The following is a 13,982-nucleotide window of genomic DNA, read 5'->3' as shown; positions in this document are numbered from 1 at the left end:
TGGCCACACGTTCCTAGACACACGGCTCTGTGTGCACTCGCTCACAATGGCACTGGTTGGTTTCCACTCACACACACCGGCAGGCCTCCCTGCACATCTGGCCTCCGCCATGCCCTCTCACAGCCTGGCTGAACACTCCCTTGCCCTCCACAGGGAGGTGTCCCAAGCCCCTGAAGAACCGTGATGTCATCACCCTCCGTTCCTGGCTCCCCATGGGCACTGATTACATCATTATGAACTACTCAGTCAAACATCCTGTGAGTTGAGCCGCCGGGCCTGCTGCGTGGCCGGCTGAGGGTGCCACTGTGACTTCCCTGAGCCCTCGGTCCCCCCCATCTCTTTCCTGTGCAGCCAGGACAGTGGCTTCTGGCTCCTGCTGAGGCTCCCGTGTGGATCGGGAGAGGGGGCCGGGGGCCTCTCTGGTGGGTGGGTGGGCTGGGCTGGGCTGACTCCTGCTGGCTGCACTGGAAAGGCTGAGAGGCTGGTCCTCCAGGCCTCCACGAGGCCAGGCCGCCATGATCTCCCTGGGTGTAGGGGACAGGCAAGGACAGCTGGCCTGGGCCCAGGTGAGTGTGTGTGTGCTCAGGGTGGGGGCTTTCCCCAGGGGAATAGGGAAGCACCGAGAAGAGAGCAAGGATGACTTGGTGTGGTTCTTCCCCCGCTCCTCACCCCACCACCTGCCTGACCTGGCACGGACGCTCAGGGAAGTGAGCTGTGTGTGAGTGCCTGTGTGCATGTGTACTCCTCCCCTCCTCGCCCCCCCAGCTCACTTCCCTGTGCCTTCCATCCCCAGAAATACCCACCTCGGAAAGATTTGGTCCGAGCGGTCTCCATTCAGACGGGCTACCTCATCCAGAGCACGGGGCCCAAGAGCTGCGTCATCACCTACCTGGCCCAGGTGGACCCCAAAGGTGAGGGCTTGGCCTGGCAGCCTATCCTGGGCTCCTTCCCATGGCACAGCAGAGGGGCATCTGTGGAGAGCTGTTTTGTGTTCTGGGAGTTGTTGGAAGCGAGGATTGTGACTTTCCAGTGGTTTAGAGAACTTGGGCCTGGGTGCTGCTGCTGCTTCTCTGAGCACGTTTGTGGCTCTCCTGGGCTCCCACATGCCCAGGCTCTGGCTGCTCCCGCTCTGTCTGTCTCGTCAGCTCCCAGCCTTTGGCCGTGCTAGAAGCCTGGGTGTTCCAGGCCTATCCTCTCCCCCACCATGGCTTCCGGGGCAGCTGACCACATGCCTCTCTGCTGAGATCCAGGTCCCTGTGGCTGTCGGCCCCTGGCCATTTCCCTCAGGGTGCATTCTGGGCAGCTGAGCTCACCGCTCTGCACTCTGCACTCACCACTGCCCCACCTGGCCCAGTCCCCCTAAGCCTGCCTTCCACCGCTGCCGCATCCCGTCTGGTTCTCCAAGGGCGCTGCTGACACTCACTCCCCTCACACTCGGCCACCAGAGGACAGGTTCTAGAATGCACTCTTCCATCCTTTGCCCTCGAGCCCTCTCGGGCTTTCCCTGTCAGTCCTGCTGTGCACGTCTCGCCCTCTCTCCCCTCCTTGTCCGGGCAGCCAACTCCTCAGCCTACACACACAGCTCCGTGCCCTTTCTTCCCCTGCAGGGCTGCCTCCTCACCTGATCCCCAGGGAGTCACTGCCCCCTGCTGGGTGGGCCCACTCCCCAGCACACCAGCAGGCCCCAGACGGGTGTGCCTGTGCCTAGGGGATGGTTAGGCCCCTGCTTGCTTCTCTGCCCGGGTGAGCCTGCTACCCAGTGCTCTCCATCAAGGGAGTGTGGTGGAGCAGACACCTGGGAACGAGGCCGAGCCGGGCACTGGGCTGTGGGGCCGGGCCAGTTGATCAGCCAAGGGGACAGTGCGGTCAGGGAGGGGTCTGGAGGGACCAAGCCTCGGGGCCTTCCCAGCAGAGGGGTCAGGTGTGAGAAGGGAGGTCAGTGTGAGGGGAGGGAAGGGGCCAGCTCAGCCACCCTGGCTCAGAATTGCAACCCGGGGTAGCCCCCAGCTTACCCAAGGTTCCCTTGGGTGTGCTGGCCTTTGGTATTCAGTGGAGGGACATGGGTGCAGAATTGAGCCCGGGACCTCGGTCTGAGGAGGGAGGAGTTGAGGACGAGACGGTCTCCCCTCTTCCTCCCTACCCACCCATCCCACCCCTGGCTGAGGGCGGGCGGCGCCCGAGGCCTCCCCCTGCCCTCTCCTCACACCCTCCCTGCCCTCTCAGGCTCCTTACCCAAGTGGGTGGTGAATAAATCTTCTCAGTTCCTGGCGCCCAAGGTGAGTGGCCCTGGGACTGGGCGGGGGCTGCAGGCTGCGGGAGAGGACTCCGGGATGAAGGGTGGGGCCGAGGGCGGAGTGAGGGCTGAGGGGCGGGGTCAAACTGGGGAAGGAGTCCCGGCATTGGGAGCTGCCAGTGCGGCCGGGAACGGGAGCGGGAGCGGGAGCGGACGCCAAGAAGACCTGGTCCCCCGTCCCGCGCCCCGGCGGGCCCGCAGGCCATGAAGAAGATGTACAAGGCGTGCGTCAAGTACCCTGAGTGGAAGCAGAAACATCAGCCGCACTTCAAGCCGTGGCTGCACCCGGAGCAGAGCCCGCTGCCGAGTTTGGCGCTGTCGGAGCTGTCGGTGCAGCACGCGGACTCGCTGGAGAACATCGACGAAAGCGCCGTGGCTGAGAGCCGCGAGGAGCGCGCGGGCGGCGCGGGCGGGGAGGGCAGCGACGACGACACCTCGCTCACCTGAGCGCGGCTTCGCTGCAAGCACCGGACCGGACAAGACGGGCCGGGCCCGGGGACCGCGGGTCCTCCCGCACTCTCTCCCCTCCACCCCCGCCCGCGCCTCGGGGGGCACTGGGCTCGGGCCCAGGCGAGTGCTGCGGCCCTGCTGGACACAGCCCCAATAAACGATCCCACAGCCTCAGCCGGCTCCTCCCTGTGCGTGCATGCCGCCCCCCGCCCCCGTCGCTACCGCGCCCCGCGTCCCCGCCTCTGTGGATCGCATTGGCAGTGTGGTTGCTGCTCACCTGGCCTTTGATGCTTTAGGCCGCTGCTCGTTTCCCACGTGCAGCCGCAGCTGCGGCGGGGCCACCGCGCCCTCCTGGCCCTTCCTCCCCGGCTGTGCTTCATCTCACTCTTCATCTACCTACTGGCCACTGCCCTTGGGGAGGGAGCAGGCCTGGCCAGAGCCTGGGCTCAGAGGGTAGGGGCGGACTGGACGCGGGGGCCGCCACTCCCCTGTCATCGCAGAAAGGAGGGCGCAGACATAAAGGTGGGGCAGCATGGCCTGGAGCAGGGAGGGTCTTGGACTATAGGGCAGGGCTCTGTGATTTGGGCCCTTCTTGGGTCATCTGAGACCTCAGGACTGTGGGAGCAGAAGTGGTGGGACCTCTGGCTCACAGGCCCCATCCCGGTGCCCATGCTCTGAGGTGTGGGCATGGCTGCCTCATCACCGCACCACCGTCTGTGGCCCTCTGCTGCCCAAGGGACACCCCACCGCCAGGTCCAGAGGAAGCCCCTGTGCTCTGCTCATCCCTATGGCTTTGCCCCTTCATGATCCTGGGACCCAGGCGGTGCCCCTGGAAGGAGGCACAGTCTGCTCAGAGTCCACACTTTCCCCCCGGGGTGCAGGGTGAGTGGCCGCTGGAGGTGGGCGAGAGATACTCTAACCGGCCAGGAGTGGTTTCACTCCCAGCCCAGCCCAGCCCAGGTGCTTCTCGGGGCCTCACTCCCTAAATCCCTGGCCTGGGCTGGTGGGTTTTGCCTCCCAGCAGAGCGTGTGGGCGTGTGGGGTGGGGGAGCTAAAAGGGCTGCATTGTCTACCATGCGGCCCGGCAGGTGGCAGGGGCTTAAATGAATGGCACCTTCCTCCTCTCAGGGTAAGCCCCGCAGCCACCCAGTGTGCACGTGGTGGAGCAGAAGCCCAGAGAAGTTAGAACTCTGGCTTGGCCAGCCTCAGAGATGTCCTAGAAATGCCCGCCAGGCCTGGGGCCCTCGCCGGGAGGGGGAGGATGAGTGAGGCTGTCCGGCTCCCTAGACTGGTGAAGGTGCCTAGGTGCTGAGCCCCGCGACAGCCTTCAGCCCAGGGAGCCTGGGGCGCTGGGACTGGGCAGGACCCTTTCCCACTGCCCTGCCCCTGGAGGAGATGGTGAGGGATCACAGAGGGGTGGAGTGGGGTTGGGGAGTGTGGCCTCTCATATCGGCCAGAAGAGGGGTGGCGAAGGTGGGAAACTCAGGGAGAGATGGAGACTGGGGCGGCGGCTGGTGGGCGTGTACCTGGACCTCTGGAGACACACAGGACTTGCAACCCGGAGGGTCAGGAGAGAAGGCCACAGGGACCCGCGGGTCGGGCCAGAGAGCCAGGCGCTCGGCCCAAGGTCCGCTACTGGGCCGGGGGCGGGGCCGGGCCGGGTTCCGGCCCCTTCCCCCGCCCCGGGGCGTCACGTGGGGCGGGCGGAAGCGCCCCGTGGGGTGGGCGCGCCCAGCCGGCGGCGGCGGCGGCGGCGGCGAGTTGGCGGCGGCGTGAGCCGGCGGCGGCGGGGGATCCCGGGTCTGTGCGTGGAGTCTTCACTCCAAGTAGATCGGAACCGCTGCCGGGTATCCACGTCCCCAGCACCTCGCCAGGTGTGGTCCGAGCTTCCCCATTCTGCGGAAGGGAACGCCGAGGCCACACGCCGACAGCGCGCCTTGGCGCCGGCTTCCCGGGTCGGGTCGGTCCTGTGGCTTGGGGGTAAGTGGGCCCCTGCGGATGGGCGGTGGGGCCATGGACCGGAAGAAGGGCCGGGTCGCGGGGCTTCCAGCTCTTAGCCCTTGGCCGTGCGTGCTCCTGGGCTCCAGAGCCAGTGCTCGCGGGCGCCCCGGTTTTCCTCTGTGAGACCGAGACTGGCACCTTCTTGACTGCTGAGCCCATTACAGTTCTGCAGATCCGTGGGACCCTGTGCCTAGGACCTGGGGCTCCCGTGACCTTGGGCAGGCTACTTCCGGTCTCTGCACCTCAGTCCTCAGTTCCCCACCGGTAAATGGGGGCACGGCCTCCCAGGAGCCCCTCCCTGGCCCAGTTGCTGGCGAGAGGCGGTGTGTGTGTGTGCTGAATGGGGCCAAGCTGGGAGTGGATGGCTGGGACTGGGGAGCAGAGGCATGGAGCACGGGCTGGGCGCCACAGGGTGGGTGTTTGCCCTCAGATCTTCAGCAGGGGTTTTGGGTGCTGGGAAACTGCCCCCTGTGCTTCCTCCTCCCCAGGGCCCCTGCCCTGGGGAGCGGCCTTCAGGGACAGACGATGGGTGTCCTGGGCGGGTGGAGGGGAGGATTTGGTTGTGTGCTTGGTTTCCACAGCCCAGAGCTGCTGCTGCTGCTGCTCCTCTGTGCTGGGGGTGACCGCCCAGTGAGATCATTACAGGGCAGAAGGAGCCGGCACAGCCAGGAGACAGGTGTGGGCAGGTGCGGGCCCAGGGCAGGAGATGACTGTGGGGTCCCTGCAGTTAAGTGGTGGTTTCCAGGGAGGGGGCCCGCCCTGGGAGGGCAGAGTGTGTGCAGAGGCAAGAACTTGGGTGTTGCCAACCTGCTCAAACGAGGGATGGCAGGGGATGAGCGAGGCTGGAAGGGGTGCAGCCCAGGGCTGCTGAGGGAGCTCCTCCTGGTGTCTCGTGGCTGGTTGCTGGGTCTCCCTGCCTCCCCAAGGGCACTTGGCTGAGTAGCGCAGGGCGTTCCAGGCAGAGTGCTGGTGACTGGTGAGATGGAGGGGCTGGGACCGCCGAAGCCCCCACTGCCCCAGGCTGCACCCCACCACCTGGGCTCCAGCCGTGCTCCTCTATATGTCCCCCCCCCGCCCCGTACCCCACTGTGGTCCTCAGGGACTTTGGTTCTGCCATGGGCTGTGTGTTGCTCCCTCCATCCTGCCCAGGCTTCCCGGCTCATGGCGCAGCTTAGGAAGGGTCTCCTTGGAGCTGTCTAGGGGGAGGGGTCCCACAGAACTGTAGACTGACTGGGGCCTTGGGCCTGGGATCCCTGTGCAGCCACCAGCACAGCCCTGTGGGACTTTGCAAGGGTTCAGACCTCCTCAGAGCCTCCATTTCCCCATCTGTAGGATGGGGCGATAAGCCCAAGCCTCAAGCACCCAAGGAGAGACTGTGCTGGGACAAGAATGAGGCCTGAGTCTGAACCCTGCCCTCAGCATCGAGCATTTGAAGGAAGGGAAAGCAGAACCCAGGGAAGGGGTCCATTCAGCGGGCTGGTGGCCCCTGACAGCATGTGGGCTGGGCCGGACCGGGCTGAGGGCATGTGCAGGGAAGGGGGTCCCCTCCTCTCTCCAGGGCCTCTCCCCTTCCTACCCCACTCTCCCTTGGCTGAGCTCAAAGCCAGCCGCCACTGCCCAAACAAGTGGCCTCTGTTCCCAGGAGAGGGGGAGGGGAGCAGCCCTGGGCTTCAGGCCCGTCTGTCCGGTGCGCTGACCCTGGCCCCCCGCCCCTCGCTCTGGGTCTTAACCCTTGGGAGCCTGTGCTGGGCCCTGTGCTGCTTGAGGGATGACACCCCTTGGCCACCAGCGCTCCCTGCCGCCCTTTTGCGGGCCTCCATGGGTCGTGTCGCCTCCGACGGGGATGCCGAGGAAATGGGGAAGGGCAGAGGGAACGGGGTGAGGGAGAAGCCGGCCAGTGCAGCTGTGGTTAGGGACCCCTTGGCCCAGAGTGGGGGAGTCTGAGGCCAATGGTCAGAGATCAGGCCAGGGCACCACAGGAAGCCCTGGTGGGGGTCTGGCCCCGCCATGACTCCCGGTCTGGCCCCTTGGGGGTCAAGTGAGAGGAGGGGCGGGAGCTGCCTTTGGGTGTCCACCAGTGCCACACGCTGCATGGCTGCTGACCTCTGTCACTGTATGGCGCCACACGCTCCAGATCACAGGGCAGAGCCGGGCCTCAGAGAGCGATGACGTGGGGGTGGGGGCGGGTGCCAGTGGACACACTGGTAGCACTGTTACAGGAATCCTAATGTGTGTTACCCATTTTAAAAAGATTCATTTATGTATTTGTTGGAAAGGGAGAGTGACAGAGTGAGGGAGGGACCCACACCTTCCACCCTCTGGTTCACTCCCCAAAGGCCGAAACAGCAGGGGCTGGGCCAGGCTGAAGCCGGGGACCTGGAACTCCTTCTGGGTCTCCCATGTGGGTGCCCGAGCACCTGAGTCAGCATCTGTTGCCTCCCAGGTGCATTAGTAGGAAACTGGATCAGCGGTGGAGGAGACGGGACTCGAACTGGCGCCGTGAGAGGGGATTCAGTATGGGATACAAGCATGCTAAGTGGGCGAGTTAACCTGCCATGCCGCGAGCCTCATCCCTATTAAACCATTTAACCCTGCCAGCAACTCTGGAAGTTGTGTCCCATTCTACAGGTAGGGAAACTGAGGCACAGGGAGGTTGAGCACCTTTCCCCAGGTCCCAGTGAGTAAGTGGTAGAGGCAGGGTCAGGACCCAGGCGTGTATTTGCTTCTGGAACTCAGCCCAGGGTGGGAGGCACTGAGGAGCTTTCCCTCGGCTGGCCAAGGTGGCCTGGAGCAGAACCCTGGGCGGGCAGCTGGCCCCTCCCCCGGGAGCCGTCGTCCTCAGCGGCTCAGTCAGGCTGACTCAGCCCCTCCATGGCCCTGAGCAGAGGGCCTTCATCCTGTCCCTGGCGGGGGGGGCGGGGGGGGGCTGCTGTCCAGCCGGAGAAACAGTTGCGTCCTGGGAGCTTACGGTGTGGCAGGCAGGCAGCTGAGGTGTTCATGTACTGGCTTCATTAAATGGTCAGCGTTAGTCTCAGGAGCCAGGGAGGCACTGCTCCCACCCCGCAGAGAGCAGACTGAGCGACTCGGGCTTAAGTGGTTTGCCTGGGATGGTCCATTACGCTGTGCTTGCCGGGAGAGCCCTGAGGGGACGCAGGAGATCCCAGCCCAGTCCCAGCCTGGGAGTCGCTGGCCTGCGGCAGGCGGAGTCAGAGGGCCTGCTGGCCAGGTGGCGTCGCTGGGGACTGCAGGGGTCTCCTGCCTGCACGAGCGACCTGTTGCAGGCAAGAGCCAAGCGTCTTCTCGTGCTGTCGGCCCTGGCTTTTGTCTAACACAGGGCTTCTCTGAGACTGACGAAGACGCTGAGGTCAGCAGCCAGCAGGTGAATGCCTGTGGTCTTTCAGCAGTGGACAGAGAAAGCCAGGATCGGGCCCAGGAGGGCCCTGAGGCCTTGGCCGCCCCCCTGCCTGGGCCTGGCTGGGGTCTCCCAAGGCCCTGAGCAGCCTGCAGATGCTGCCCACACTGCCTGTCACAGGGACCAAGTCTTCCCCCCCTGACCCCATGCTGAAGGCTCTGCCCCTGCGGGGTTGTCCTGGTCAACCTGACCCGGCCCTCTGCGGCCCTGGGGGGTGGGCTCAGGGCCAGAGAGCCGTCCTTGGGCATGTGGCAGAGCCCTCGCTGTCGTTGTCTTCAGGTTGTGGTGGCAAAGATGCCGGGATGGGGGTGACCTCTCACTGCCTCTCTCCCTCCCTGGTCTGGTGCAGGGACCGGGGCTACACTTGGAACATGGGGAGCCTGGCTGCCTGCACCCCCTCCAGCCAGGCCAGTGCAGGGTTGGTTCTCGCCAGAACAGGGCAGGGCTGAGCGACCACTCTCCCCCCATGCCTGGGTGTCCCCAGCCAACTTCCTGGCTCCTGCCCCTGCGCGTCCTCTTCTCCCCTCCCAGACAACAGTGCAAGACCGAAAGTCTGCTGGGAGTCAGGCCTGGCGTCAGGGACCTGCTGTCTGTCCCTGGCCTCGAGCCCAGGGAGAGGCCTTTGGCTGGTCATGGATCGTCCATCCGTGTCACTCAGCCTCCCAGGGGCTTCAAGGAGGGGCAGGAAGCAGCAGAGGAACCTCCCAGGCCTTCTAGTCCCCAGGGGTGGGCAGGACAAGGCAGGAATCAAGCAAAGCAGGCAGGTGGAAGTGAGGACAGAGAAGGAGAGAAGGAAGGGCCTTTCCCATCTCCCCACTCCCTCCCCGGCAGGCAGGACTTTCTTTTTTTTAAAAGATTTATTTTATTTGAAAGGCAGAGTTGAGAGAGAGAGAGAGAGAGAGAGGTCTTCCATCTACTGGTTCACTCCCTAAATGGCTGCAATGCCCAGGGCTGGGCCAGAGTGAAGCCAAGAGCCTCTTTTAGGTCTCCCACATGGGGGCAGGGGCCCAAGCACTTGGGCCACCTTCTGCTGCTTTCCCATGTATATTAGCAGGGAGCTGGATCGAAGTGGAGCAACCGGGACTTGAACAGTACTCATATGGGATGCAGTGTTGCAGGTGGCAGCCGGACCCGCTGCACCACAGAGCTGGCCCTGACAGCCTGGATTTTAAGATTGGAGTCTGAGATTCCAGACATCACAGATGCACAGGTTCTGGAGTTTGATGCAGCTATGGTTGCCAGCTTCCTAATTTCTGGAACTCCAGGTCCCAGGAGCCCGGGAGGCCAAGGTTGGGTGGGGTGCCCACATGGGGACTGAGCTCCCCAGCGATTCTCAGCACTGCTTGGCATCTCAGGGCCCCACTGTGCTCTCTACACCCACACCCCCAACATTCAGAAGAAGGCCCAGGGTACCTGGTGCTGGCAGAAGAAGCAGTGGTCTTGGCTGTGGGAAGAGACAGGGCCAGGCCCCCTCTGTACTCCCTGGGGTAGTGGGGCTGTGTGGGCGCCAGGCAGGGGTTGAGGGAAGGCTCAGAGGGCTGGGGACTGTGGGGGTCATAGGGCAAGGTCAGGGTCACACTCATAGACATTGGGGCCAACAGGGCATGTGGCTCAGCAGACTGGGGTCAGGCCTGGAGGGTCAGGGCCCCCTGGAGAGCGGTGGGTGGAGACCTGAGTTGGGGGAACCCAAGAGGGAGGCAGTGCCCTACTGTGGGGAAATTTACAGTGCCTTCGCCAGCTCCTGCTGGGTGCCTTCCGGGTCTGAGGGCACAGCAGCTGCACTCAAAGGGCTCTGGGCCCAGGGCAGGGGGCCTGTGTGCCCTGCAGGTAAGGTACCTGGCTGGGTGAGCCCCCAGTGGGCATGGCTCTCCAGCCCCTGCCTTGTAAGCTGGGCAAGGCTCTTGGCTGCTTGAGCCTCTGTCTCTGGTCTCTGTGGTGGGGACCTGTGTCCAGGTGGGCTGTTGGGTGACTTTCACAGTTAAAAGGCAACACTTTGTTCTCGATGGCCACCCCCTGTGCGGAGGGGCTGGGCTAGGGTTGGAGGCTGAGCTGCTGCTCCTCTGTCTGTCTCAGCCGTGAAGACGGACGCGCCGAGCCTGGGTTCTGGTCTAACGGTCCTGGTCAGGGTTGTGAACTGGGACACTCAGCTGCCTCCGCCGCCTGTGGCCTGCAAACCCACATCGCTCGGTGCAGGGCTGGCCCAGCCCACGCGGCGGGTGGGGGCTGCTCCAGAACCTCTGAAGTCCCCCAAGGGACGGGCGGCTGGGCCGGGTCCTGCCCCTGGCTTGCCGGGCGGCCCTCTCTGGGGCTCACGCTCCCTTCCGCAGCTGGGGAGCATTGGCGCGGGTGGTGAGGTGGTGTGGTATGCTGGGCGGGGCCTGAGGGGCAGCAGGTGGACGGGGACCCGGTTCCAGCCTTACCTTGACCCCTGGCTCCCCATGGACCTTGCCTGGGCTACTTGCTGTCCTTGTGTAAAACTGAGAAGTGTTCATTCAGGCAGGATAGTCACCGGTGCCACCTTTGGGACCCAGAGCAATCAAACTGGAGGTGAGAGAGAGAGAAGAGAATGTGGTCGACACAGCCACAGGCAGTGACAGCTGGGCTGACCAGGGCTGTCACCGTGGGAGCCCGAGGCTGCTTCCTGGAGCACATGACCACGGAGCTTGAAGGGCGAGGTAGAGAAAGAGTCCCAGCAGAGGACGGAGTAGAGCAAAGGCCTGGTGGGGAGGTGCTGGGGCGGGTGGAGGGGAGAGAGCAGAGGACTCGAGGCTGGGGAAGAGGGCCCCTGGCAGGAGCCAGAGGCTGGGGCCTTTGAGCCCCGAGGAAGGGCCAGGCAGGCAGGGAGAGGCGACAGCTGCCTGGGGTGGCTGCTGGTCCCAGAGACTCTGGGGAGCCTGGTGGCTCTGACCCGCCTGGGGTTGACTGAGGGGTGGCAGCGTCCAGGCCAGCACACCCCTGGTGTGGGTGAGGGCTGCCCCCCCACCCCCCGCAGTGTTTATCAGGTCAGCCCAGCAGGAAGTGGCTGGGACAGCCTCAGAGGTGGAGAGGAAGGGGCAGGCCCAGCCCCAGAAGGTGACAAAGGAGCCTCACTCAGACCTTCCCGAGCTAGACCTGGGGTCTGACCCTTGACACCTGCCCCAGGCCAGCCACACCTCTGCAGAGCCTGGCCCTGCCCTTCCCCCCACTCTCTCCCCTGTGTGCGGGCCCAGCCTCCATGGCCGCCCGTAGAGCTGGAGTGGCCACAGGGGTCACCCACCGGCGCTGTGGCGAGCCAGGCCTCTGCGGATTGCCGCTGCCGCGTCCCCCAGGTCCTGACCCAGCAGGTGGCACTGACAGGGAGACATGATACCTGCTGGTGGGGGTCGGTGGGCAGGAGGCAGCGACCCAGGGGTGCTTGTTGGGCTGCTCAGGGAGGGGTGGCAGCGCACGTGTGGGGGCTGCAGGAGCTCAGGGGTGCTGCCCCAGGGAGAGAGCACGCGAGCCGTGTGCCAGAGGCGGGGGCAACCGTGCGCTCTGGCTGTGCATCCCATGTGGCCCTGGTGCCACAGCAGCTTCCCCTTTCAGGGGCCAGCAGCAAGGAGCCGGCCAGGGAGAGGACAGGTGTTCCCCTGTTCCCCTGGGCCACGAGTCTTGGGGTGCAGAGGGCTCACCCTGCCCCTGCTCAGTGGGTGGAGCCTCACCTCTCGCCTACCCCGGACTACTCTGTCCTGCCTGCCCCTGCTGCCTGTGTGGCAGGAGTTGGCCCACCCCCTCCCCCACTGGCGGTGTCCAGGACTCCCCTAGGGTCCGGGATACAGCGGAGGATCTTGGGGAGCCCTATGGTGGTGCCTCCCTCACCCTCTTGATAACGAGCTGCCCCCAATGGCCCCTGGAAGGCACCTGGACCGAAGGGCCAGGCCTGAGCCCAGTGCAGCTCCACAGGCCTGGGCTTCGAAGGGCCTGAGCCGAGGCTGAGGGAGCAGGCAGCACGGATTCGGGGTAGGGCGGTGGGGGTGAGGGTTGTGTCAGTGTGGCCCAGCGGGCTCGGCGGGTCTAGGTGGGGCCGGGAAGGGGGAGGCACCAGGCCCAGGGCTCTGCACACACAGAGGGGGTGAAGGGGTGGTGACGAGGAAGGAGTGGAGGTCCCCAGTGCCTCATCTGGAGGTGGCGGTGTGAGGTGGGCCAGAGGGGGACAGGACGAGATGGACTCTCCCAGGGCCTGGGACCAGCGTGTGGCTGTCAGCTTTCTCCACCGGCCGCTGAGCATCAGACACGCCCTCCCTCCCTGTCCCTCTTCCCCAGGGCGGGGGGGGGGGGGTCGGAGGAGGGGGTGTCAGGTGCTGACTGGAGGACAAGCCCCGGGGGCCCTGGTGTGCGGTGATCACTGCAGGGCCTGGGTCCATTGAGCCAGTGCTCTGTGCTGCTGGGTCCAGGGTGTGTGTGAGTGTGTGTGTGAGTGTGTGAGTGAGTGTGTATGTGTGAGTGTGTGTATGTGTGAGAGTGTATGTGTGTGTGAGTGTGTATGTGTGAGTGTGCATGTGAGTGTGTGTATGAGAGCGTATGTGTGTGTGTGAGTGTATGTGCATGTGTGAGCATGTGTGAGAATGTGTATGTAGGTATATGTGTGTGTGTGAGTGTATGTGTGAGAATATGTGTATGTGAGTATGTATATGTGTGAGAATGTGTATGTGTGTGTGTGAGTGTGTATGTGTGAGCATGTGCATGTGTGAGCATGTGTATGTGTGAGAATGTGTATGTAGGTATATGTGTGTGTGAGTGTGTGTGTGAGAATGTGTATGAGTGTGTATATGTGTGAGAATGTGTATGTGTAAGTGTGTATGTGAGTGTGTCTGTGTAAGTGGATGTGTGTGGATGTTTGTGTGTCAATGTGTGTGTATGTGTGTGTGTATGTGTGTGAGTATGTATGTGTGTATATGTGTGCGTATGTACATGTGAGAGTGTGTATGTGTGTGTGTGTTGGGTGGCAACCTTATTTGTTGAGTGATGTCTTAGACCCTTGGAAGGCTAAGGCAGGGGTGGGCAGGGGGCTTTGGGTCTCAGTCAGTCATTTTTCCAGCCATGTGACCCAGGAAATCAGCAATTTTATAAAGTTCCCTTAGTAATCTGTGTGTATTTTATTTATTTATTTATTTAAAGATTTATTTATTTGAAGGAAGGACAAAGTGATAGGGAGAGGGGGAGAGAGAGAGAAAAAAGAGAGAGAGAGAGCTTCCATACCCTGGTTACGCCACAAATGGCCACGATGGCCAGCACTGCAGCCAAGCCAAAACCAGGAGCCGTAACTCCACCCAGGTATCCTGTGGGTGACAGGAGCCCCAGCACTTGGGCTGTCCTCTGCTACCTTCCCTGGTTAGCAGGGAGCTGTTTCTGAGCTGGGGCAGCCGGGACTGGAACTGGACTCTGCTGTGGGATGCCGGTGGCTGTAGTGGTGTATTTGAGATCATATAACTATGTGATGATAATGGTGCTGGGAAACAAAGTGGAGCAAACTCAGCTGTAATGACTCGAAATACATTTGCTGGTTTTTCCTGTAAAGATAAAACTGGTACCTCGCTGTAACAGCTCGAAGTGAGGCTTGTAGAAAGTGGAAGTCTTTGAAGACCGGGACTGGAGTTGGGGTTAGGGTGAAACTGGGCTCCTCCTGGCCTGTAATGTCCCTTGGGTATTAATAAACTGTGGTTGAGCGTCTTATCAGGGTGGTGCTGATAAGGCTAGTACAAAATATTTGTTAAAGTGTTCTGCCTCTCACCAGATTCTCTGCGTGTGTAGCGGGGGTGTGGGTGTGCATGTTGCGCACTGCCCAAGGGCACCTGGAAGATGCGGAGG

At 63.2% G+C, this 13,982-nt stretch overlaps 2 protein-coding genes across 9 annotated transcripts in view; both read left to right on the top strand.

Annotated features, from left to right (window-relative positions):
• The window catches only part of STARD10 (StAR related lipid transfer domain containing 10), a 42,999-nt gene extending 40,082 nt beyond the window's left edge, over positions 1 to 2,917 (top strand). For all 7 annotated transcript variants that reach the window (XM_089330470.1, XM_051851194.3, XM_070074984.2 and 4 more), the window contains exons 4-7: positions 154 to 257; positions 794 to 911; positions 2,224 to 2,276; positions 2,495 to 2,917. In XM_089330470.1, coding sequence (XP_089186596.1) covers positions 154 to 257; positions 794 to 911; positions 2,224 to 2,276; positions 2,495 to 2,740 — 521 coding nt within the window. In that variant the 3' untranslated portion in view covers positions 2,741 to 2,917. The remainder of the gene's footprint in view (positions 1 to 153; positions 258 to 793; positions 912 to 2,223; positions 2,277 to 2,494) is intronic.
• Positions 2,918 to 4,489: 1,572 nt separating this feature from the next.
• Positions 4,490 to 13,982, top strand: part of ARAP1 (ArfGAP with RhoGAP domain, ankyrin repeat and PH domain 1) — a 54,871-nt gene continuing 45,378 nt past the window's right edge. For both annotated transcript variants that reach the window (XM_051851140.3, XM_051851128.3), the window contains exon 1: positions 4,490 to 4,723. The gene's annotated coding sequence lies outside the window, so the exon portion shown is untranslated. The remainder of the gene's footprint in view (positions 4,724 to 13,982) is intronic.

This window comes from Oryctolagus cuniculus, chromosome 1 (assembly GCF_051225735.1).
Source record: "Oryctolagus cuniculus isolate XC-2025 breed Fujian yellow rabbit chromosome 1, ASM5122573v1, whole genome shotgun sequence".
NCBI classification, from domain to species: domain Eukaryota; kingdom Metazoa; phylum Chordata; class Mammalia; order Lagomorpha; family Leporidae; genus Oryctolagus; species Oryctolagus cuniculus.
This window is presented reverse-complemented; position numbering and strand designations above follow the sequence as displayed.